This window comes from Leptonychotes weddellii, chromosome 11 (assembly GCF_054177405.1).
Source record: "Leptonychotes weddellii isolate Sample4059 chromosome 11, ASM5417740v2, whole genome shotgun sequence".
Classification (NCBI taxonomy): domain Eukaryota; kingdom Metazoa; phylum Chordata; class Mammalia; order Carnivora; family Phocidae; genus Leptonychotes; species Leptonychotes weddellii.
The window spans coordinates 31,470,124-31,493,643 of record NC_138379.1 but is presented as its reverse complement, the minus strand read 5'-3'; the positions used below and the strand labels follow the sequence as shown (position 1 = coordinate 31,493,643).

At 34.6% G+C, this 23,520-nt stretch overlaps 1 protein-coding gene across 2 annotated transcripts in view; it reads left to right on the top strand.

Moving 5' to 3' along the window:
• The window catches only part of GAS2 (growth arrest specific 2), a 125,332-nt gene that overhangs the window by 42,536 nt on the left and 59,276 nt on the right, over window positions 1-23,520 (top strand). For both annotated transcript variants that reach the window (XM_081798453.1, XM_006727290.3), the window contains 2 exons: window positions 4,645-4,786; window positions 16,819-16,882. In XM_081798453.1, coding sequence (XP_081654579.1) covers window positions 4,645-4,786; window positions 16,819-16,882 — 206 coding nt within the window. The remainder of the gene's footprint in view (window positions 1-4,644; window positions 4,787-16,818; window positions 16,883-23,520) is intronic.

Genomic DNA, 23,520 nt, shown 5'->3' with positions numbered 1-23,520 from the left:
TGTAACAGCACTGTCTGGAAAAACTTAGTAAATAACTGAAGATGTCTTTAATTTAAATGCTGTAGGAATTGTTTGAAGAGGTGAGCAGTAAAGGGAAAACTAATAGGGAAGATATATCAGATGAGCCATGTGGGGAAGTTCCCTTTTGAATCTCCAGTTCTTTAGATCAGAAGTCTTCCTCTCCATATCTGTGGTCAATTTTCAGTCTTTCAAGTATACACATCCATCATTACTTAAGGCAGTTCTCTATTCTAAAACTCTCCTTCAAGATTTCCTTGGCAAGGAAATCAACAAGGAAATAGTTGTTATTCAATCTATTGGTTTTATTTTTATTTAATGATATTAAAGAAGAGATCCAGAGCTATTTTCCCCCCCTAGGATTTTCATGAGAACCGAGAGAAATTAACAATTAAAAAAAATCACAGAGGGGAGGGGGGTGGGGGGATGGGTTAGCCTGTGATGGGTATTAAAGAGAGCATGTACTGAATGGAGCACTGGGTGTTATATGCAAACAATGAATCATGGAACACTACATCAAAAACTAATGATGTAATGTATGGTGATTAACATAACATAATAACAAAATTATTAAATCACAGAACTGGAAGCGATCTAATTGCCAAGGTTTTCAGAGTTTTATAAACACATTTGCGTAAAAGATGTCAAAAATACTTTTAAGTTCCAAAGGTATTGAGTGCTGATATTATTGAATCATTTGTTCTTTAATTCAAATGAAATCAAACTTATGCCCTAAGACTCTTCATTATAAATGGCACAGTAACCCTGGAAAGACCTTTGATTTGGAGTCGGTGTTCAACCAGGAAGAATATTAGATCCCACAAGCACGCGACTGCTCTTAGCCATCGCACAGAGATCCTTACACCTGGTTATGCGTGATGACCTATAAATAGGTACTCTGTGTGAGGGCTCAATTCATTAGTCATCTGGACTAATGAGGATGACTTCTTAAAATTTTACCAAGTAAAACATTTCATCTGGATGAGGACTGGAAGCTACCATTCACTCTGTTTACAGTGTCCTAAGTCTTCAAATGACATAGAAGCACTAAATCTGACAGGTCCAGAACAAATACAGATATCCCATAAATCACTTTACTACTGCCTTGTTTGATTGCTGTTACTATTGAATTCCTCTGCATTGGATATCCCCAAGTTATGAAATATCAGTAGCCAGCTTTCATTTTATTTGTCCTAAAATAACTTTCATGTCTTTGAATAGGAATGAATTTAAATACTTATCCTCAGGTATATGTTATGTAAATGACTTTGTAAGGACCAGAACCTTGTAGGGGAAAATGTCGTTTTCACTTCTATACTCAGTGCTTGTCCTTTTAAGTTCTTAAAGAGTAGGCTGACTGATTTCTGAGGGTTTGTTGCTTGTGGGTATTCTCTCAAAATAGGTCCCTTGGTAGATTAAGTGTCACATCAATCTCTAGCTTCTCAAGTGCAAAATGGATATTGTATTTATTTCTGCTACACAAGCCTTGAGCCTTATGTCCTTAGGTGTCCTTAGCATTGTCAAATAGTTTATAATTTCTAAGTTATACTTCCTCTATGCAAACTCATTCCTGGGTCTTAAGTGGTTTTCCACATTTTATTCTTTCTCTATTCAGGGATAGAGGTGGCAAATCTTAACGTGGCTCTGTATTTGAATCTATTTATGTTCTTTTCTTAGAGATGATCTTTGCTTTAGTCTTATCATAAAAAAGCTTTATAGTCACCTCTTGGAGATTTTTGTTTCCAGCAAATCCTCTTATGTTTTAGCTGACACAATTTACCAACTTTGATTATTTAATCTGAAAATATTGATAAGATGTAAAAGTCATTTAAAATCCTACTTGGGGTGCCTAGGTGGCTTGGATGGTTAAGCGTCTGTCTTCGGCTCAAGTCATGATTTCCAGGTCCTGGGATGGAGCCCCATGTCAGACTCCCAGCTCAGTGGGGAGTCTGCTTCTCCCACTCCCTCTGCCTCTCCCCTTGTTTGTGCTCTCCCTGTCTCTCTCTCTTTCAAATGAATAAATAAAATAAAATAAAAAATAAAATCCTCCTACTTATTTTAAAATTATGTAATGAAGTAAATGAAACTATGCATCAATCACCTTCCTCAAAGGTAATTACTATCAATTTCGTGCATGTCCTTCTTAAATTTTCCCTAAACTAACATTATAAAAATGAGTACAATAGGGGTGCCTGGGTGGCTCAGTCGTTAAGCGTCTGCCTTTGGCTCAGGTCATGATCCCAGGGTCCTGGGAACAAGCCCCGCATCGGGCTCCCTGCTCCGCGGGGGGCCTGCTTCTCCCTCTCCCACTCCCCCTGCTGTGTTCTCTCTCTGTCAAATAAATAAAATCTTAAAAAAAAAAACAAGTACAATATTCATATTTATAATACAACATATTTACATGCAATTTCACCTTATATATGGCCATCTGTGTGTGTGTGTATATATATATATAGTGTATATACACATATACACATGATCATAAAATGAAATTGTGGTACACATATCTGTTTGCAAATTATTTGTTTCTGCTTACAAGTACATACTGAACATCTGTATGGTTCAACATATATACATTTATCTTAGTCTTTTTAAATGCATAGAGTTCCATTGTATGTATACTATGTATTATTCCACCAGCCCTCTTTTGGCATATTCTTATTTCTGTATTTTCTTATTCAATCACTGTTGCAACAAATATATAGATATAGATATATTTTAAGCACTAATGCTATCATATCTTTAAGATATATACTTAGAAGTGAATTGCTAGATTTAAGGATTTTTTTTATTTTAATAAATACTGAGTGATGTTTGCAAATATTTTATAAAGGAGATATTACACTATGCTATTTATGATTGGTTTTACAACTTATATAGAAAATAATTTCCTTGAAAACTTTTACTTAACCAAAATGGTACAGAGGGTATTGCTACACAAGTAACCTCATATATATTTATATCAGTAATGCCTAAAATATATAGCTATATAAATATTTGTGTATTCATGCAAAAATCTTCATTATGTCTCCTCTAAATTAAATTCAATCAGCAAGAAAGAGATGGACCTTTGAGAGTGGACAGACACAGACTTTGAGTGATGTAGTAACTGAATATTTTAGTTATGTGGGCCATAAAATCCTCAGACATGAAGAACCTTAGTAATAGTATGATGTTAGTAGAACTTCACCAATCCTCTAAGGCTACTATCTCATTTTTTATAACCATTCTTGCAAATGAGTTGAACAATCAACAACATTTTGCTTTTATTTGTGGTTCCCAGTGAATGAAGGAAACATTCTATTTATGAACTTAAATCACAAATTGTTTCTCCCTTGATCTTTTCTCTCTTTGAGGTGAAGTTCTATGTAGCCCACATCATCCAAATCCATTGTTCAGTTTTTCATGTCACAGAGAATTGCATTCTGTGACTTCCTGGAATGCCATGGACACTGGTTATGTTCTAGTAAAGAAAATAAGACCACACACCTCTCTAACACTTGGTATGGTGTCAGTAGAGGTTTGCTGGCTAAAATTTTATGGCAGACTGTTAATAAGAAAGTCTGTCCAGGTTCATACCCTCCCTTATCTTAAGCATTTTCTTTTCTTTTCTTTAAAGTTTTTATTTATTTGAGAGAGAGAGCATGAGCAGGAGGAAGGGCGGAGGGAGAAGCAGGCTCCCCCCTGAGCAGGCAGCCCTACAAGGGGCTCGATCTCAGGACCCCGAGATCATGACCTCAGCTGAAGGCGGCTGCTTAACCGACTGAGCCACCCAGGCACCCCTTAAGCATTTTCTTATCCCATAAGAAAAATGATGCATAATGTCAATATGTTTCAGGGTCAGATAGCAGAAATCCAACAGAATTATTTTTATATTATTTTTTTTTTTTATTAAATTTTTTTTTTTTTTAAAGATTTGATTTGATTTATTTATTTGAGAGAGAGAGAATGAGAGACAGAGAGCATGAGAGGGAGGAGGGTCAGAGGGAGAAGCAGACTCCCTGCTGAGCAGGGAGCCCGATGCGGGACTCGATCCCAGGATTCCAGGATCATGACCTGAGCCGAAGGCAGTCGCTTAACCAACTGAGCCACCCAGGCGCCCAGAATTATTTTTATATTATTATGTATATTATTAATAATATAATATATTGATATGTGTGTGTGTGCATATAAGAATGCAGGTTTGTGTGTTACATATTGTTTATATTCATGTAGCATATTTGTGTTTCATTCTTCTTTCACAAATGGAAAATACATTTATGAATTATTTTTGAGAAATAATGATAGAATATTGGATGGAACATAAGGCCAAAAAAAAAAAAAAACCTAAAATAGAAGAGAAAGAAAAAAGGCAATGTGAGCCAGGGAAGGAACTTGCTTGTATTACTACAAGATGGTAAAAAAAAAAGTCCAAGATTTGTTTATATGCACAGATTTTTTTATAGTTTCTTAAAGACAACTAAGTTTCATGTGCATTTTACTTCCTTTTCTATACCTCTTCAAAACCTATTTATTGATATGCAGTCATTCCAAAACGTTTTGTTGAAAACATAAGTGTATATTTAATTGGTTGCTGTGATGACTTTGCCGGATATTCCACCAGAGTGAGATTTCTTTGTTTTTCAGAATCTGCCCTTGAAGAAGATTCCGTGCAAAGCCACCGCACCCTCAGGCTCCTTTTTTGCCCGAGACAATACAGCAAATTTCTTATCCTGGTGCCGAGATTTAGGGGTAGATGAAACGTGTCTATTTGAATCGGAAGGTTTGGGTATGTATTTCCTTCAGAATTCTAGCTGATAAAATTATTATGTATCTTTGTCAGTCTAACTATCAAAAGTTTTTTTGTGTGATGTCATTTCATAGATTGTTAACTTGAAAAAAATTCAAAGTTTGATGTCAATTGCAGGTTTGTTGTAAATATGAATCTTTGAAGGTAGAAAATGCATGGCTTTTACTGTTAGTACTTCATGCATGAAAGGGTAGGAATATAAGTAGCACAATTCCAAGCTAAAATCAAGTATATACAATGCCAAATGGGGGATATTTGGAAAATGGAGGCTTACATTTTGCCACCGGACTCTAACCTGGACTAGAAAGAGAGCTGTATATGATCCAGCCATAAAGGCACTATTGTTTTTTACCTCTACCAAAGGCTGAAACACCATTTCCTGTAAAGTCTATCTTTGTTGAAACAGTTTATCTATTTTTAGTGAGTTAAAAATCAGGTATGCAAGCAGGAGATTGGAATAATTGAAGATGGTGAAATAAAAGATAGACACCTTAGTGTCTAAACCTACCCAGATAATTGTGGGGTTCTTGTCTTATTTTGCCTTATGATTGAATTTTGGCAAATCCATGTCCAGACCACAGAACAAGCTTTTGCATTTCCTTGGGAGAAAACGGATATTGTTCAGTGTTTCGATATTACTTGATATGCTACCGTTAAATGTTCAATCCTCCTGTACCAGCTTTGCCCAGAACAGCTCTCATATGGAGAGTATTGGAATTAAAGCCCCCTTCTAATGAAATAGAACTGAGTGAAGAAAGGAGGGGGGAGCCTTGGTTCTTTTGCCTGAGGCTTTAAAAAATCAATCCACAAAAATCACATAATACCAAATATTAGCATCAAAGTAAACTGAGCATCCATCAGAGAGAACAAGCATACAAATTGCCTTCCACACAGAATACCCTTTGCCCCTAGGCCTCACAAAACAACATTTCCCTGCTGAACCTAGGAAATTGACAGTAACAGCTAAAATCTTACCATTTTATATGCTTACGGAAATTTGTATTTGCACTAAGAGGAGTGAATGTGATATGGAAAAGATTGCCATCAGATTTCTGAGGATTCTCTCAACAGAGAAGAAAATTATGTGAATTTAGACTAGGAGAACATTTTATACCTGAAGGAAAAAATAAAGAGTAATTGCTCAGGAGCCTAGTATGTACAATAGTGTGCTCCTCGAGTGATCGTTATATAAATGGACTTTGACTGCTCTTACTATTTCCTCACATTAAAGTAAACCAAACTTGGGGGAAGATGTGTGTGTATGGATATAGCCCTATTTCAGTCTGATGGCAATTTTACAAATAGATTTTAACTTTCAGGTGTCTAGGAAACTGTCTGAGTGAAGACTTATAGGAAGGGAGTGTGGTGGAATTATTTGCAAAAAATATCTTTGAAAGATCAAATGAATCAATAAATTAATGAATGAATAATAAATAAATAAGTTCAGATCTTAGTCACAAGGAGTATATTTTTCATGTGTGGACAAACAACATCATGATTTAAAGTTCTCAAGTGCCCCTGCATTGCTTAAGGAACTGCCGCATGGGGAAACTGCCCTATTTGTAAATTTATCGAACAGGTTTTCATTTAAGAAGCATCTTTTAAGAAACAAAACAGATGAACATAGGGGAAAGGGGAAAAAAAGAGAGGGAAGCATAAGAGACTTTTAACCACAGAGAACAAGAGGTGAGCGGGGGATGGGCTAAGTGGGTGATGGGCATTAAGGAGGGCACTTTTGTTGAGTACTGGGAGTTATATGTAAGTGATAATCACTAAATTCTACTCCTGAAACCAATATTACATTATATATTAACTAACTAGAATTTAAATAAAAATTTGAAAAGGGAAAAAAATAAGCATCTTTTTCAGTGACTACCATAGGCCAAGGTGGATGACTACAAGCTGTCAGTGGGAATACCTTGTCTCAATTTCCACCCTGCCTCTGAGTTCTTTTGTTAGTTGAACTAATAAAACTTTCAGTTGGAAACCAGGAAGCTTGGATGGCTTTTTAAAACCCCATTCAGATAAGTAATACATTTTATCTTGAAACAATAAAGCCTAAAGCAACTGTATAATAAAGGTCCTGGTATATAAATACATACTCTGCAGAATATAAAATTATGTCAAGATAAATTTTGAGATGGCCTAGTTCTTCACTCTGTTTGAAAAAAACTTGACTTTATAAAAAGAAAGTCCCAGATAATTTATACATGATAGCTACTGAGTATTTTGTTCAAACATCTTTCATTTTGATTATCTTCTATATTATAACTTAGCTTATAACTTGCAATGAAACCAAGTTTTCAAGCAATTTTTAATCCTCTCAGCACCAAACGAAAGCAGATAGTTAGGCTTTCTGGTTTGCTGCTCAATGAAAAGACAAATTTGAAATTTCTGCTGCTCAGAATAGGACATGAGGTGAAGTATAATACGCCCCATGAAGACAGAAGAAGGGAGCCAATATTATAGCATTGACTTCAGGATTATTCAGAGAAAGGAAACAGCTGTGCCCATAGATGTTAATGATAATCAAGAGGAAGGACAATGAGAAATTCCATTTCCCCAAGTGGAACCCTTTCTTCTTGGATTTTTCTTATGATTCACTGTGGGTAAGGAAGTGATTGAGCCACGGCTGATGGCCTTGGTCTCTGTATTGTAGAATTGACTTTCTCGCAACGGTAACACAGTGTACCCTGCTTGATGTCTTTTCACACTGCACTTTTGAAAGGGAATTTAGGGCAAGGGTTTTTCTTTTTTTTCCTCCCTCAAGATTTCATTTCAGTAGCACACAAGATGAAGTGCATCCTTTGTGTCCCAGTGTTTTCAATAGCAAATAAAATGAAAAGATGCCCTGATGAAGGGGGAAAATCTGTTTGAATGAATGATAAAGTAGATCACTGTCCTGATTGTGTATCAAGAGGCTTCTGTCTTTAGCTGTTCAAAGGTCTTTGCCTGCATAAAGCGTTCTTATCTTTGTGGCAACTGATATGCTACCCTCTGTTGCAGAGTTTTTTTGGGCAGTTATTTGCAAGGGGATCTTGATTCACAACTCGCTCAATCTGTTCTCTTTCCACAACAGCTAATGACAAGAAAGCTCCGTAGTGGGGAAGGTATGCTGGGGATGAACTGGGGAGCATGGATAGCAGCTTATCCCATATGCTTCCCTCATGTTTCTTGCCTTTTTGATTCTTGACAGATAATTTTCGGTGCCACACAACACCATCACATACAGAGTATAACCTGTAGCTTATCTTCAATGAAATTCTTGGTAATTTTTCCTCTGTGAAATGTCAATTCTCAGATCATAAATTCACTATATCTTGAATAGTGTTTCAAAAAAGAGTCAAGAGAAAAATGAACAAAGGTCATGAACAGCCTCATCATAGAAAACAAAAAAAAATCTAGGAGGGCACATGATGTGGTGAGCTCTGGGGTGTTATACGCAACTGATGAATTATTGAGCTCTGCATCTGAAACAGAAGGATGTACTCTATGTTGGCTAATTGAATTTAAATGAAAAAAATCTAATAAAGATATAAAAATGTTGGACAGCTTAGCAATAAGGTAAATGCAAATAAAAACTATGAAAAATTAGCAAAGATTGAGAAAATTATACATTTAGTGTTGAGTATGTAGAAAAATAGGATCTATCATTGCTGAAGAAAACTAGAAATTGGTATGCCTTCTTTAGAGGGCAATTTGACATTATATATCAAAGACCTCACAAGTGTTTATGTTCTTTTGTCAAATTGGTGTACTTCTAAAAGTTTATCCAAAGGAAGTAAGTAGAGGTAGGCACCAGAATGTTCACTGAAATGTTTTTTGTAATAGTAAAACAAATGGAAATGAATGGAATCTGTGACAGTTAGTGATATCTTAAACCAACTAGAGTCATCATCCATAGATACCAACCAAAAATAATAGTCTTGAGACTATTTAAGAATATAGGAAACTGGGCTCCCTGCTCTGCGGGGAGCCTGCTTCTCCCTCTCCCACTCCCCCTGCTTGTGTTCCCTCTCTCGCTGTGTCTCTCTCTGTCAAATAAATAAATAAAATCTTTAAAAAAAAAAAAAAAAGACAAAAAAAATCTGCGTTTAAAAAAAAAAAAAGAATATAGGAAACTTACAATATGCTATGAACATGAGGTCACCCATTTATATCTAGTAAATAACAGTAAAATATATTCAGAATTTGAAGGAAAGATAAATAGTAATTACGTTGTAAGTGATACCATTTTCTTTTTCAGTTACCTATTAACAAAATTAGAGAGTAAACAAGTATGGCATGTAATCTGAAGGATGAACAATTAATTTTATTTATATTAAGATACAATTTGAACATTTTAATTTATATTTTATATATTATTTATATATATTTATATTTACTTACATATAAAAATATATTAATATGTATATTAAATATATGCTTATATTTATATTAAGATACAATTTGAACCAGTTTGCATAGAGCATTATTTGTTGCCATAAAATTTTACACATTGAAATTATAATGGCAATTTTGTATTATGGAGGTTAAACTGACATTTCAAGTGATAATAGAATTTTACACGGCTATACAAACAGATGACATAGATCTTTGTGCGCTCTGTGGAACATGCTTTAACACTACGGGTCTACACATGCTCAGCTATAACCCCCACTGTTCAAATCAGGCTGATATATAGGTCAGTGACTAGAGGAGATCGTTTTTTTTCATGTCTCATAATTGATTTCATTTGGATTCCTTAAAAATATTTAGGATTGTGCTTCAGGTTAAAAAGATGAACATGAATGTTTCCTTAAACTTAATAGTATATAGTTTATCAGCCTAAAGACAAAATATTCCTCCAATAATTATTTTAAAAGAAGTGAACTTTACTTCTAATGGTGGAGTAAAGAAAAAATATTTAGAAGATTTCTAGGTGTGAAAGCATTTCTGTTTTCAGTTTGACAGAGGTATAAAAGTTAATAGAATGTATTGATATTCCCCCTAATAGTAAGTGTAATATTTTTTTCCAAGGTTAAATACTTTAATAACCTTTTCTCTCATAATGCTATTTTGATATGGCTCATTTTTATCATTTAAATTAAGACCAGAAGTCTATGATTTATTCTCAATCTTAAAAAGTTTTAAGTTATGAATCCTAAAATTGATGCACTTATATGAATTTTTCTAAGATATTTTAAGTAAGAAACTATTTCCATCAATTAGTGATATTCTTGTGTAGGGGATTTATTATTTGTAATTTATTTTAGTATACTAATTTAGAAATTGTCAAGTGTCATTATTTTTCCCAGAGCCTTGTTTATGTTGCTTAATTTGTATGCATTCTGGTGAGCTGGAAGATGGGGGGAAAAAGGATGGGGGGAATACTTTAAAAATGCATAATTTTTGTTTGCTATAATTGTGTCAATATCATTATGTTATTGGATGATTGTAGGATTTGGAGGCCAGTGACTATTCTTCATCTATTTCTCAGAGAAAGAATCTACTCAACAAGAAAAGGGTTTGCTATCTGCTGTGCTAGCATGCAAATGTGTGTGATTTGCTCTTTGTTTTTATTTTCTGTGTTTGTGTTTGCTGTGTGGCACTGTCTTCTGTTGATGCATGACTCTGATGAGCAGTTTTACAAAATCCTTTGTTTTCTTGAACACTGGTCAAGCACAGATCTATCTGCAGTATTAGTTTGATGTTGCTGCAGAAAATTAAAAAGGATTCTGTGTGGATTTGTAAACATTGTTTTCCATTTTATACTTTAAAGTCACCTGTTACGTCGGGAAAAGAATCTATGTCTACCTTCCAGTGTTTGATAAGTCATCTCTTGTCTGTATTGAGGGCTCTAAGAGTATTTCTGTGGGAAAAAAGCTATAATTACTTTTATCAGTATAGGGCAACAATTTCAAGATACTCATTCAGCACTTGGGTTATTTATATTCAGTTTCTTTGCCAGGGACAATTTATCTTAGACTTTTGGTTTTTTAACACCTGTTCTTATACTTACTTGATTAGCATCTCAATTCCCTTTTTTACTTTTGAATTCAGATATTCTCTCTAAATTTAGCCATTTGCCCTATGCCAGAGCAAATGTAAGAGAAAACAGTACAGAATCTGATTGAGAGAACTAAATGTCTCCCTGGAATGAGAATTATATCAAGACTCAGTGGAGTCAGGGTTGAATTAGGGAAGTGAATGGCTTTCTAGCTTTCCCAGAATCACATTTTTGCTGCACAATATTCAGTAATAATAACCATGTGCTGGTTATTATACTGGTAGCTAAGTAGTACACATGTTACCATATCCACTCCTCCAACAACCAACGTTTTATAAATGAGAATGCTGGAAACCAAAGAATTAAATAACTTGCCCCATGTACACTTCTCAACGGCCCAGCTGGAATTTGAATTCCACTCCATTTACTTCCAGAGATCATGCCCCTGTGTTATAGAAAGTGATGCTCTGTTTGATTAATTTTAGAAGTTCATATGATTATTTCAAGTAGGGGGGAAAATAAAACATAAATGTAGACCAAATCAGAAAAGATTCTTGCCTCTTATTGCTGTTCTGAAGGTTAGTGACTTAATCAATTAATTTCACATATTTCACATAAGGTTTGGGTACTGAAGAAAGGAAGGGCAATACTAGTTCTAGGACATTTCTCAACTTAGTCGCAAAGGCAATTAATTAGGTTTTATTCTATATATCGTCCATAGTGATGAGATTATGAATGAATTATCCCAGTTTGTATGAATATAGGGATGTCATAGCCTATTCTAAATGTGAATAGTGATTCTGAGACATCTGGATAGACACAAACTCAGCATTCATGAGCTGGTGAGATTCTTAGTCTTTTCTTTTCTTTAGCCTCCCTGAGATCATTTGAAGGCATTTAAATTGCTGTGCTACTCCTAATTGCCTCTTACCTTTACTCTCAATGGTTTCTGCGTGGGTCTTACCAGGAGTGACATGATACAGGGAACGGTTTGTGACTAACCCTTCACTTTTTGGGAAGCATCTTTTGTACTTTAATCCTGGCAGGAGAGAAATACCCATAATACATATAAAGGGCTAATCCAAAGCATGAATTATTTTCCTTTAATTCATCATTGTCATCACTGTTATCTGAAACATTTGTAGAGCATATATATATATATATATATATATATATATCAAAGCACATTTGAATGTTTCTAGCAAAACAGAGGAATTATAACTATTGTTTATTATAATACACAGCATTGGTTAATACAGTGCTTCTCCAAAATTAAAGTGCATACCCATCACCTGGAGAGCTTGTTTAAATGTAGGTTCTGATCAATAAGTCTGGGGTGGGCCCCAATAATTTGTATTTTTATCCAGCTCCCAGCTGATGCCAATGCTGCTGGTCTGTGGACCCTACTTAAGTAGCAAGGGAGTAACCTTTATTGAGTGCTTGCCATATGTACCAAGTGCTTTTAACCATAAAATCACCTCATAAGGAAGAGCAAGTAGAAGGCAAGATGTCTGTTTGAGAGATGAAAAAATTATGCAGGCTAGACTAGAACCCAAATCTTCTGACTTCTAATTTAGTGTATTTTCTATCATACCACTCTTTCTGAGTATTAGAACTTGTTATTCTCTATTCTGGGAAGGTGGACAATATTAATTTATGACATTTTCACAATTAAATGATATTCAGCCAAAATGTGTTTTTTTCAAGTTTCCTTCCTAAATATAAATCTAAAAACCAGTTTCCTTCAAAACCAGTGTGAATATTATAGTCTCTAGTGTATAGACACCAAATAGACAACACAATTTTTCATGCTTCCATTTCTTTGCCCATGTGTTAAAACTTAATATATTTAGCTAAACTATACATTTATGGTTGAATGCATTTTATCCTTGCAGATTCTGTGACATTGAAACTCTACCCTTTGCTTTAGTGGAAGACCTCATTTTCTATTCCTGGAGCTAGCAGCACTCCATTTGACATTTGATGCCCATGAGATTTTTATAGAATCTAGGTTATACGCCTGAGTCTCTTGCCACAATTTTTTTGAATAGAGATCTGTGTTACTTTTCCCAGAGGTGTTCTGCATTATGCTTTTCTTTGAGATGGTTTTGATTATTTTTTTTAAATCCAATGATAAAACTTTTTGCATAATAATTACCATTGACTGGAGAGCTTTTTATTTGTTTTAAAAATTTTTTTTTAGAGGAAAGAAGCAATAGTGATCCCTTCTTCTAACTCAAAGCAAAAACCCATATGAATGTTTCAGTGATAGAGTGAAAAAAATGTTTTCTACTGTAAACTTTAGTATAAGTAGAAGCTTTCTTGTTTTTTTGCAAAGATGAATCATTAAAATGATTTGTTTAAGATGAGTATCCTTATGACTCAATACAAAAGCTTTCGTTCAAATGCAATATGCTAAAAGTTGTCTTTTTAATCATCCTGACAAAGACTAGCTAGCACTCGATTATTTGATCTTCTAAAATATATGATACATAATCAATTTGGGTAATTTACTAAAAATGGACTCATCGAAATTATTTTATTCTCAGAGGAAGAAAATTTAATGATAAGGTGTTTGCTGTTTCACAAAATGACACATTTCACTCAAGCTTTATACTTAGCACAAACTTGTAATAGCTATAGGATTATTGGCTTTATATTTCTGTATATGCTGACCAAACTGACCTATTTAACCTGACATTTGATTTAGATTGATTTATAATTAGTGGTCTCTGATATAATATAAATGATAAAATATTCAGTATATAGTCATTATAATAGGACCACTTTAAATTATATATATTATACCAATGGTAATTTTTTTATAAAATTTTATAGTGCTTAGCATAGTGACTGATACCTGATCGATGCACACACAAAAAAATGTTTTTAGAAAAAAAATAAGTGAATTATTGTTGACTAAGCCAAATGAGGACAATCTTTGAACAAGTAATTTATAACAAAAATTTTAAGAAATAATAAAGCTAGCTTTGGGCGAGCCTTTCCTATGTGCCACACACTGAGCTAAGAATAACAATAAATATTACTTTGTTTGATCCTCCCAAAATATTGCAAGGTATACACTTTTGTTTTTCCTCAGAAAAATTAGATTTTATAGAATAACCTCCCAAGATCATGCAGGCAGTAAGCCTTAGAGTTGATACTCACACACAGATCTTTGTGGTTTGAATCCCATGGCCACTGTATTCTATTAAGTTACTTTAAAGCTTGCTTGAGTGCAAAAACCAAACAGTCACCTCTTTGGCAAATTTAGATACTATTTAAAGTCTCTTGAATTTAATTGTATAGCCATAAAGCAAGAGTATTTGTTTTTACAGTTAAATAAACATTGACATCATTTGCATTTTCTGAAGACGCCAGGTAAGATGTTAGTCTTTATTTAGTTTGTTCATTGTCAAAACCACTATCATCACCAGATGATTGTCATCATCCTCGATTTTTGAGATGTATTACTTAGTGAGTAATTACTGTTTTGTGCTAAATTATGCACCTCTACAGCTTCATCTCACTCATTGCTCACTAGTCATCAGACATGGTTTTTCTGTTTTGTTTTTTTTTGTGGGGTTTTTTGGTCATTATAGGCCAGGCATAATATACCTGCTATTTAAAAAGCCCTTAATATGTGAAACAATAACACGGTGGTGTTTTTTGAGGCAAGTTTTTTCCTTTATGAAAAATAACATTTCCAAGAAAATTGGGAAGTAAAATAATCATTCTACTAGTTTTTCCTAAGAAATGATGCTGAGGGAGAGGTTAATTTGTCTTAAATTTTATAGGCTGGTTCTTTTAAGGATATAAAATGAAGAATCATGCTGTTACTTTGTAGTTTGCCAAAAGTGATTTTCTAATGAGTCCATGGTAGATTCAGTGTTTTAGTTTGGGCATGCCAAAGCTGTTTTAAGTTGATAGCTCAATTGAAGAAGCAAAGAAGCACACAATAGTAATGTGTCTCACATATCACATTGTCTTTATTACCCATATTATTGTTTTTCTTCAGGATGAATTTTATTTTCCATAAAATGTATCTATTCCAATGCTTATAGAGTCCTCAAACTATGTATAATAAGTTGGTTAAGGAATCATTATAGTTGGGTCAGGTATTTTTATAATTGGTTATTGACTGCACATTGACACAATTGGGTCAGTTCACTAGTAATTTTTACAATTTGACACTGTTTCCATCAAGAAATACATGAGATTGTGTCCACGTCTTTTGGACCTGTAGCCACTTGCTTTGCATAGCTTTCACTGAAGATGAGGGTATTAACAGGGCCTAAAAAAATCTTCCTCTTCTCAGTTTTTATATATTCCTTTTTCCACTCAAAAACTCCTGTTTATTATTTTGTTCCATGGATAGGATTTTTTTTAAAGCCTGAGTCAGAAAGAATTGATTATCTAGACAGAAAGATTGATTTTCATTTGTTTGCTTCTGTTTGATGATGTTTGTGATTGTTCTCTTTTTGAAATTGATGCCTATGTGATATTACGGTCCATATGTTATATTGCACTGAGGTTGATTTAGTGAAGTTGTGAAGTTTGTATCATTCTAGCCAGAGTCAACCAGTGGTGCTTTTGAAATTGGAGTTATTAACTATCCTTATTTTTAGATTGTTTAATTAGAAATAATTTTAGGCTTCCTGATTAGGGGAATTCACTCAGGGTCAGCTAAAACTAAACTTTATGTTACCAAGAATTGAAATATTCTATAATTGAGATTTTCCATAATTCTATTTTAATGAACATTGTTGAGGGGAATAGAAGTTATTTTGTGAGCTTCAAAGGTGACATTTTATAACAAGATAATAAAATTGTGTCTGTTTAAAGCCAATTATATACTTTTACAATCCAAGTAAATGTTCTCTTTCTATTCACCACAAACTCCTAGTAAATTCCATTCTGATGTCAGTGGACCAAATATTGCCACTACCATAATCTGTGGAGTGAAAGAATTAGATATTAAAGTTAAAGGAATAGAATAATGCTGGGAAATAGAATTATTATAAAACTCTATGTTTAAGAATTAAAGCAATATTAATTTTTCTTAAAATTTATCAATAAGCTATCAGTAAGCTAATATTTTCTTCTATCAAGATATTGTCTATGTAAAGACCATCCTCAATACATTATATTTTTTCAATATCTGTTGGCTTTATTAGGTACGGTATATAACAATATTGTTAAAATAATCTTGTTAAAAAGAGCAATATAAGCAGGACATACACTTTTGGTAGGCTCAACAAATGCAAGTATGATTTGTCAGCATTACTGAATGTGTCCAAAGCAATTCATAAAGCAAGATTTATTCAGTAATCAGATTATATTAGAATCTGATCAATACAAAGAACAGTCTTCTAATTTGCTCATTTTATGGGCAAAGTTAGCTGTTGGTATATATTGATACATATTTACAAATCCATTCAGTTGAAAGTATATCTTTCTAAAGTATCATTTAATCAGACTTGAATAGGAGAGGACATCAAGTTTCAGAGTCTCATTGATGTCACTACTTGGAGGGTAACAATGGCCTGTGGTGTATCATTTTTATCCTTATTCATTGTATTATTTCACTCAAATCACTGGTGAAGATAGACTCAGGATTTTTAAGAGTTCAGCCTTGCTCCATAGTCTTCTGTGTGCTATGTATTTTTAAATATCAACTATTTATATCATAATGACAGCTACATATATTTCCAAGATTGACTTACTAATATTACCTAATAAAAGAAAAACACTTTCAGGATGGGATTTACTCAGGGTAAGATTTTCTGAGACTCATGACTTTGAGAAGGGAGGTTAGGCAGAGAGTTTTGAGAGCTGCTTTAAGACTTCAGTAGGGCTAAGTGTACTGTGGGATGGGATGGTTTCTGTGAAAGTGAGAACGAAGACTAGCTCATTTATAGGAAGCATGAGGGATGAGAGGTCATTGGCAAGCCTGTTCACGATTGAGCTGTTTTACAATTCCTTCTATTATAAAGGTGTCCACCTCTGTCTTGTCTTTCAGTCCTCCACAAGCAACCCAGAGAAGTGTGTCTCTGTTTGCTAGAGCTTGGCCGGATTGCAGCCAGGTAGGTCAAACTGCTGCCACTACGTTAAGATGTGGACCATCTCAGCATTGAAGCAACCTAGAAGCTTGCTGGCTTTTCATTGTTAATTTAACCTGGATATTGAGAAGCTACTTTTTCAAATATAATCAGTACAAACATCTCAAGAGCAGTTGTTCAAACTAAAAGCATGCTACCAATATTCCTAGCCCCACGATCATGTCAAAGCCACTACGTCTAATAAGCATTTACTAAAAGCATATCCTCTCATCCAATACATTTTCCCTCGATCCTTTTCTTGGGGGGTGGGGGAGGATCTTGTACATGAAGTTGTGTGTGACTATTACTCTTTCCACTAAAGTCTGTTCCTGTTATGTCTCTCTCTCCCAATTCCTTCACCTCCTCTCTCCCTGTTTATTCTTTATAATAATTATTAATTCTTAATATAATCCCTAAAATCATCTAATATTTAATGAATTAATAATTTTAATACCTGTCTCCTCTTTTGTTCCTTTTTTCTCATTTTCTCTCATTCAACATCCCATCTCTCAGGTCTTTTAGCTTCTACTTCTAAGTGGGGGGATAGTTTTTCAATTATTCTCCCTATTTTGATTAGAGAAAGGCATAGAATATTATCCTTCATAGGTGAAGATATGTATGGAATCATTTTCTTCTAGGAAAAGAGAATTAATTGTAAAAGTCATAATCATAGCTAAATAGACAGAGAAAGGGACTTTATTACCTCAGCTGACTTGCTTTGGTTTCATATCTTATCTATCATTATCTTGCAAATGACCAAACAGATCTTCTGACAGTTCTGTGAAGCTGAGAGAATTAGAAATGAGGATGTAAGTGGTTGAAGAAGTCTTGATTCAAAATTAAATTAAGAATTAATTAGATGTTTTTTTCATCAAGATCTGAGTACACTTTTAGGATAGAGATCAGATGAGCCAATGAGATAAAGGGAGAGCTAGCTCTGGGTGAAAGTTCTCAAAGAGAAATTTATAAAGATAATCAGGGTAAAGAAGATACAAGGTGTACACATCAGCAAATTACAGCAACAGGGAGAAAGCTTGCTGCCAGCGAATAGACCTGGGTTTTTTGTTTGTTTTTGTTTTTGATCCAATTGAAAGTTAACCTGCAATCAGAAGTAACTCCAAGTTCCATAAAACATGATAGCCAACATAATCTCAACAAATTGTATGTCAGGTATGAATTTTACTTTACCACAATAAGTGTGTACGAGGAAGATTCTTTAATTAAAAAAAAAAATTCAAATTAAATATGACTGAGACTCCACTCAAAGTGAAAAAGCCAATTTGAGACGTTTGGAGTTTTCCCCATTCTCTCCCATACTGCTCCAGATACTGTGTGAAGGCCTTGTGAGAGGGTCCCCTAGTCCTCTGTCCACTCAAGTCTCTACTGCTGGGACTTAGTTTGAGCTTGTAGTGTCCAACTCCTCCTTTGGACCCCACTCCCCTACAGAGCCGTCACCTTCCTGGGTTCTATGAGGGAGCGAGACAAATGTATCAGTTGCTTCTAGAACTCTGCTAAGCCACCCAGTCTTGGGCAAACAACCTTGAGTCAGAGGAATAGATATCCTTTGGACTCTACAGATAGCCCCTAAAAAGGGGGAAATTAAAAATACGGGGGAAGGAAGACACACAAAGTAAAATCTCAATAAATGAGCAGTTGCCATGAAATGTTAGAGAGAAACATGGATGGTTCCTACTTAACAGATTAGGCAGAACACTTTTTGTTCAGTTGTTTATTTTAATTATACTGCAAGAATATTCTAAAGTGCCAGATTCCATTTTGTAGTTTTAATAATCTAAATATATGAATCAAATCAGCATCATGATTCTGAAAGCCGTGATATGCAGGTAAAGAGAAGGAGTTACACCATCTGCAGAATTAGCCATGAGATGTCATTATCCTCTTGTTTAGTTTGTATTATTTGCCTGTTTTCTGGATTTATTTTATTTTTTGTAATTATACTTTTTATTACTGGAACACTGTGATTAGGAATCCAGCTGAACCAGACTTTTTAACTATGACGGAGTTATCAAAGGAGACATGCTACCCAGTGACAAAATCCCTTTAGAAATCCCCATTCCTTCAGCTTCAAGTCTGGCATAAATTGCCCCTTGCCATAGTATATAAAAAAAATTAAAATCTTAATTTTAATGACAGAGAATTATAATGGCCTGGTCAATTTCATGGGGAAGGATCATTTCAAGTTTTGTGGGGGTTTTTTTCCCCCAATTATTTTGAAATTGAGATTCTGGGTTGCTCCATTTCTTTATTCTTTTTTTTTTTTTAACCAGTTTATTGGGTGACATACAAAATGCTGTACATATTTAATGACAGGTTGATGAGTTTGGAGATAAGTGTATATCTGTGAAACCATATTGCAATCTATGCCATCAATCTATCCATCACCCCTCAAATTTTCATCCTGCTGTTATTATTATTATTATTATTATTATCATCATCATCGTCACCATCATCGTTACTGATGATAAGAATGGGTTGCTCCATTTCTGACCACACTTATAACCATGTAAGCTGGTGAAAGCAGTAATTATTCATATTACAGAAATATTACTAATTTCACAAAGGAATTATCTAAGGATTAAGATAACCTTTATGTTACAATACTCAATTTATAAACCTTGTTATTTTCTTCACTTACTTGAGTGATGTGAAATACTGCACTTAGACAGAAAACCAGAAAATATGCTGAGATCATTCAAGGTGTTACTTTTGTTGTGTGCAGCATAAGGTAAAACAGTTGAATACCAATTGGATAGATTGAGCATTTAAATATAAATGTCTACTTAAGTTTCTATCTGTACACATTTGAAGATTTTTTTTTTTTTATCGAATGGAAGTTCAGTTGTGCTTTAGAGACAGCAACCCAATAAACCCAAATTTCACTCCCTACACTGTATGTTGGAGCATATTAGTTAAAGGGAAAAAAGCAAAATTCATCCACCTGATCTAATTTGACTCCTAAATTTTTCTTTGAACATATTAAAACTATGTCTGCATCTTTATTTTGTGCTTCCTCCTCGCCCCACGCCTCCATAGAGGATTACATAAATTATTGAGTTAAGACATCTTTAGCCAAAACTAGAACTGATTTGGGGAGAGCTCTTAGGAATCAGTACATTAATCTGTACACACACTAGATGAGTTTTGACCATAATGGAGTTCCCGGTATAATCTTATGAGTTGTGAGCATTCTTTTAATAATCACTGACAGATGATGCTTTTGTATATTTGATTCAAACATTAACTCCTTAAAATTATACAAATGTCATCTTAAAAACATCAACATCACTTCAGGTATGATTCTCAAAATGTTTCTGATTCTCTGCCATGTTTTCCTGCCTGGGGACACTCAGTGAAGCTCCTTTGAGAGCTGTGTGGGCTTCTCTGAAATCTGAGATGGGAGAATGAGACCACTTATTTTTGTTCTCATGGGTAAAACTTCCTTTTATTTTCGACTAAATAGAGCTATCATCACTGGAGAGTGAAATCCCGTTGTTAATATTTCAGAAACCATGTCAGTTTCTGAGTGTAAAATATGCTTGTTCTCCTTTTGAAAAGTAAAACGCTCAGCAAAAGCAGGTCAATAAAACCTGAAAGATCTCTTTAATGACAATGCTTTGACATTCATTGCTGAAATATGTTCCTATGAAGTCAGCCTTTTTACAGACTACAGAATTAAGATTAGCTTTATGCTAAAAGTTAAAAACTTTTGATATTTTGGTTTGGGGCCATAATCAATAATTAATATCTTAGTGGAGGTTTTTATATTATTATTTTTGAGTGCTTCCTTAATTTTGAACAAAATTTATGACCATTTGAAAGAAATATACTTGGTGAACATTTTTGTTAGTCTATTTCAATCCATGGCCTACTGAAGTGTTGCTTAAAATAAAAATATTCTTATACAAGGTTTATTAATTAACACATCCTATTTAAAGCACTTGACTCTGACTGCTAAGAATATCACATGTGTTCACGTGGGTGAAATTTCCTTCCAAATGTAAATCTCTCTTTAAATTACTTCAAAACAGAATAAAAATAGGGCAAAACTATCTTGCAAGAATCTATAAACTGTCTGTTAACTATAAACTCATCTGTTTATCTATAAATTTATCTGCCTTAAGAAGGGGGAGTTTCTAAAATGTGTCCCCCTAACTCTACTGAAATAGGTCCCAGATGTCTTTTGTTTGAAAGCTCTAGTCTACTAAATAGTTTGAATAAATTCTCTAGTTCAGGGATCAGTTTGAAAGCTCAATTATGTCATCTAGACCAATCTCAAAAATCATGTCATGTGCCAGAAAAATGAAAAAGCCATTCCTAGAACCTCTTCATAAAGTCATTAACCAGAAGACACTTTCCCTGGCACTTTGCATTTTTTTTTCAATGAGACAAAACCAAATTTCTTGCCCTTTCATTATTCACTCTACTCTCCTGTCACTGGGGTATACATATGTGAGGGTTTGGTTTTAGTGGATTCAACCTTCTTGCAATCGTTAGTTTGACTCTTATTCAGTGTGAAAACAACAAACTCTCTCTCCCAAAACTCAAAAATCTTGTAGCTGGAAAGGAGTAGAAAATAGTATAGATTTGTGAAAACCTTACAGACAAAGTAGAAACATGAAGTGGTATAGAACTTAATCATGGAAATCAGAATAAAGCAACCTTTTGGAGAGTAGAAAAAAAGACCTATTTGGTGACTAAGTTGGTTTGCAGGTGTGAGCCCCCAGGCCCAGGGGAATGTCATGATTTACAGTCTGTTGACATCTCCAGACAGACAGGAAGCCAATGAATCGTATTTAAGTGTGCATTTTGGGGCTGGCTGACTCTACCCTAGGCAGCTTGAAGTATTTAAAAGCCAATATAAGCAGAGATTTGGAGCTTAGTGTTGATTCCCTGTGTTCAGTGGCAAAGCTAATTTTCAGCATTCCCAGATAAAGAAAAATCTCCAGGGCAAGGCTTTCCATGCATGACTTTGTTACCAACTTCATTCAAACTTAGTCTACTTTGTATCAGACATGGCAAAACCTATTGTTCCTCTAGTAACATATTATTATTTTACTTTGTAAAAAAAAAAAAGAGAGAGAGAGAAAGAGAGAAAGAAAAAAAAGAAAAGTAAAAAATTATGGAGCCTATTCCTGAAAGGTGGCCTGAATCCACCGACAATTACAAGTGAAATCATATTTTCCAACTGGCTTAATTTATACATTTGAATATGATGTTTTAACTTATGATTAACTTTTAATTGGCCGTGAATTCTAGTGTGTTAGATTCCTCTAGCTTCACTGTCCAGTTTGTGTTATTCTTTTAAGAACATTAAATATAACAAAATTTTGTACCTTGATGGACTAAGTATTCAAAGAAGTCTAGGCAGATTAAAAAGAGTTGCCTACTGAAGAAGTTCAGCCAGCGAGTTAGGAGCAAACCTGAGTTTCTAACTTGCTCTGCTACATCCAGCACTGAGATATTTCTGCTGTTTCATAATTCTAGGAAAACTGATATAAAGAAAGCCTAGAATAAGTTCCTTTGTAAAGGATACAAACAATAGTAATAATATAAACAGTAGTAATAATACTACCTTACATCTTAATTTTCAGGCCCTTATATTATTTCATTTGGTGGTATAATATATTTTTCAAAAAGCTTGGGCAAAAGCATCTTTGTGCTGCAGGTTCCTAGTGGTAAAACCTTTGATACATCCATTATTAACACAATTTCAGAGGCCGTGCCATGTGTTAGCCACTGTACTGAGCATGTAATGGATACTTTTTTTAAGGTTGTATTCATTCATTTGAGAGACAGAGAGAGAGAGTGAGCTCACAAGCAGGGGAGAGGCAGAGAGAGAAGCAGACTCCCCTCTGAGCAGGGACCCAACATGGGGCTCCATCCCAGGACCTGGAAATCATGACCTGAGCTGAAGGCAGACGCTTAACCATCTGAGCCACCCAGGCGCCCACAACATTAAAACACAGGAGTTAGAATTTCCATTTTACATTGAACTTTCAAGGAGGCTCAGAAATAATGTATGTCAGGATGCCCAGCTGTGCTGGGTACATTGAAGATGTTCAATAGCAGCCGCTGTTCCACCATCCTCCCTCCCTCCCCACACCATGACATCAGACCTCTGGGGCAGGCCATTTTCATTTCTACTTTCCTGATAGAAAACAGACTTTTAGAGGTTAAGTGATTTGCTACATTTAAAAAGTAGGTTAATGGCACAGTGAGCTCAAGTCTACTTCAGGGAAGAATGATACACAAATCTCCATGTGAGTGTTGTTAGTACTTGTCAACAGTAATGAGATGCTGGGTTGACTTCAGTGTAATTAATGAAGTACTAGAAAGAAAAAAAATGTATTTGGTTTAGTTTTGGATAGGGTTTAAAATCTTCTGGAAAAACTTTTGGTAAAGCATTTATGTGCACTTAATATTGACATGTTTTATTAAAGTGATATGCAATTGGGGTGCCTCGATGGCTCAGTTAAGTGTCGGACTCCTGGTTTCAGCTCACCTCATGATCTTAGGGTCGTGAGATCAAGCCCCTCCACCAGCTCTGTACTCATCTGGGGAGTCTGCTTAAGATTCTCCCTCCCTCTCCCTCTGCCCTTCCC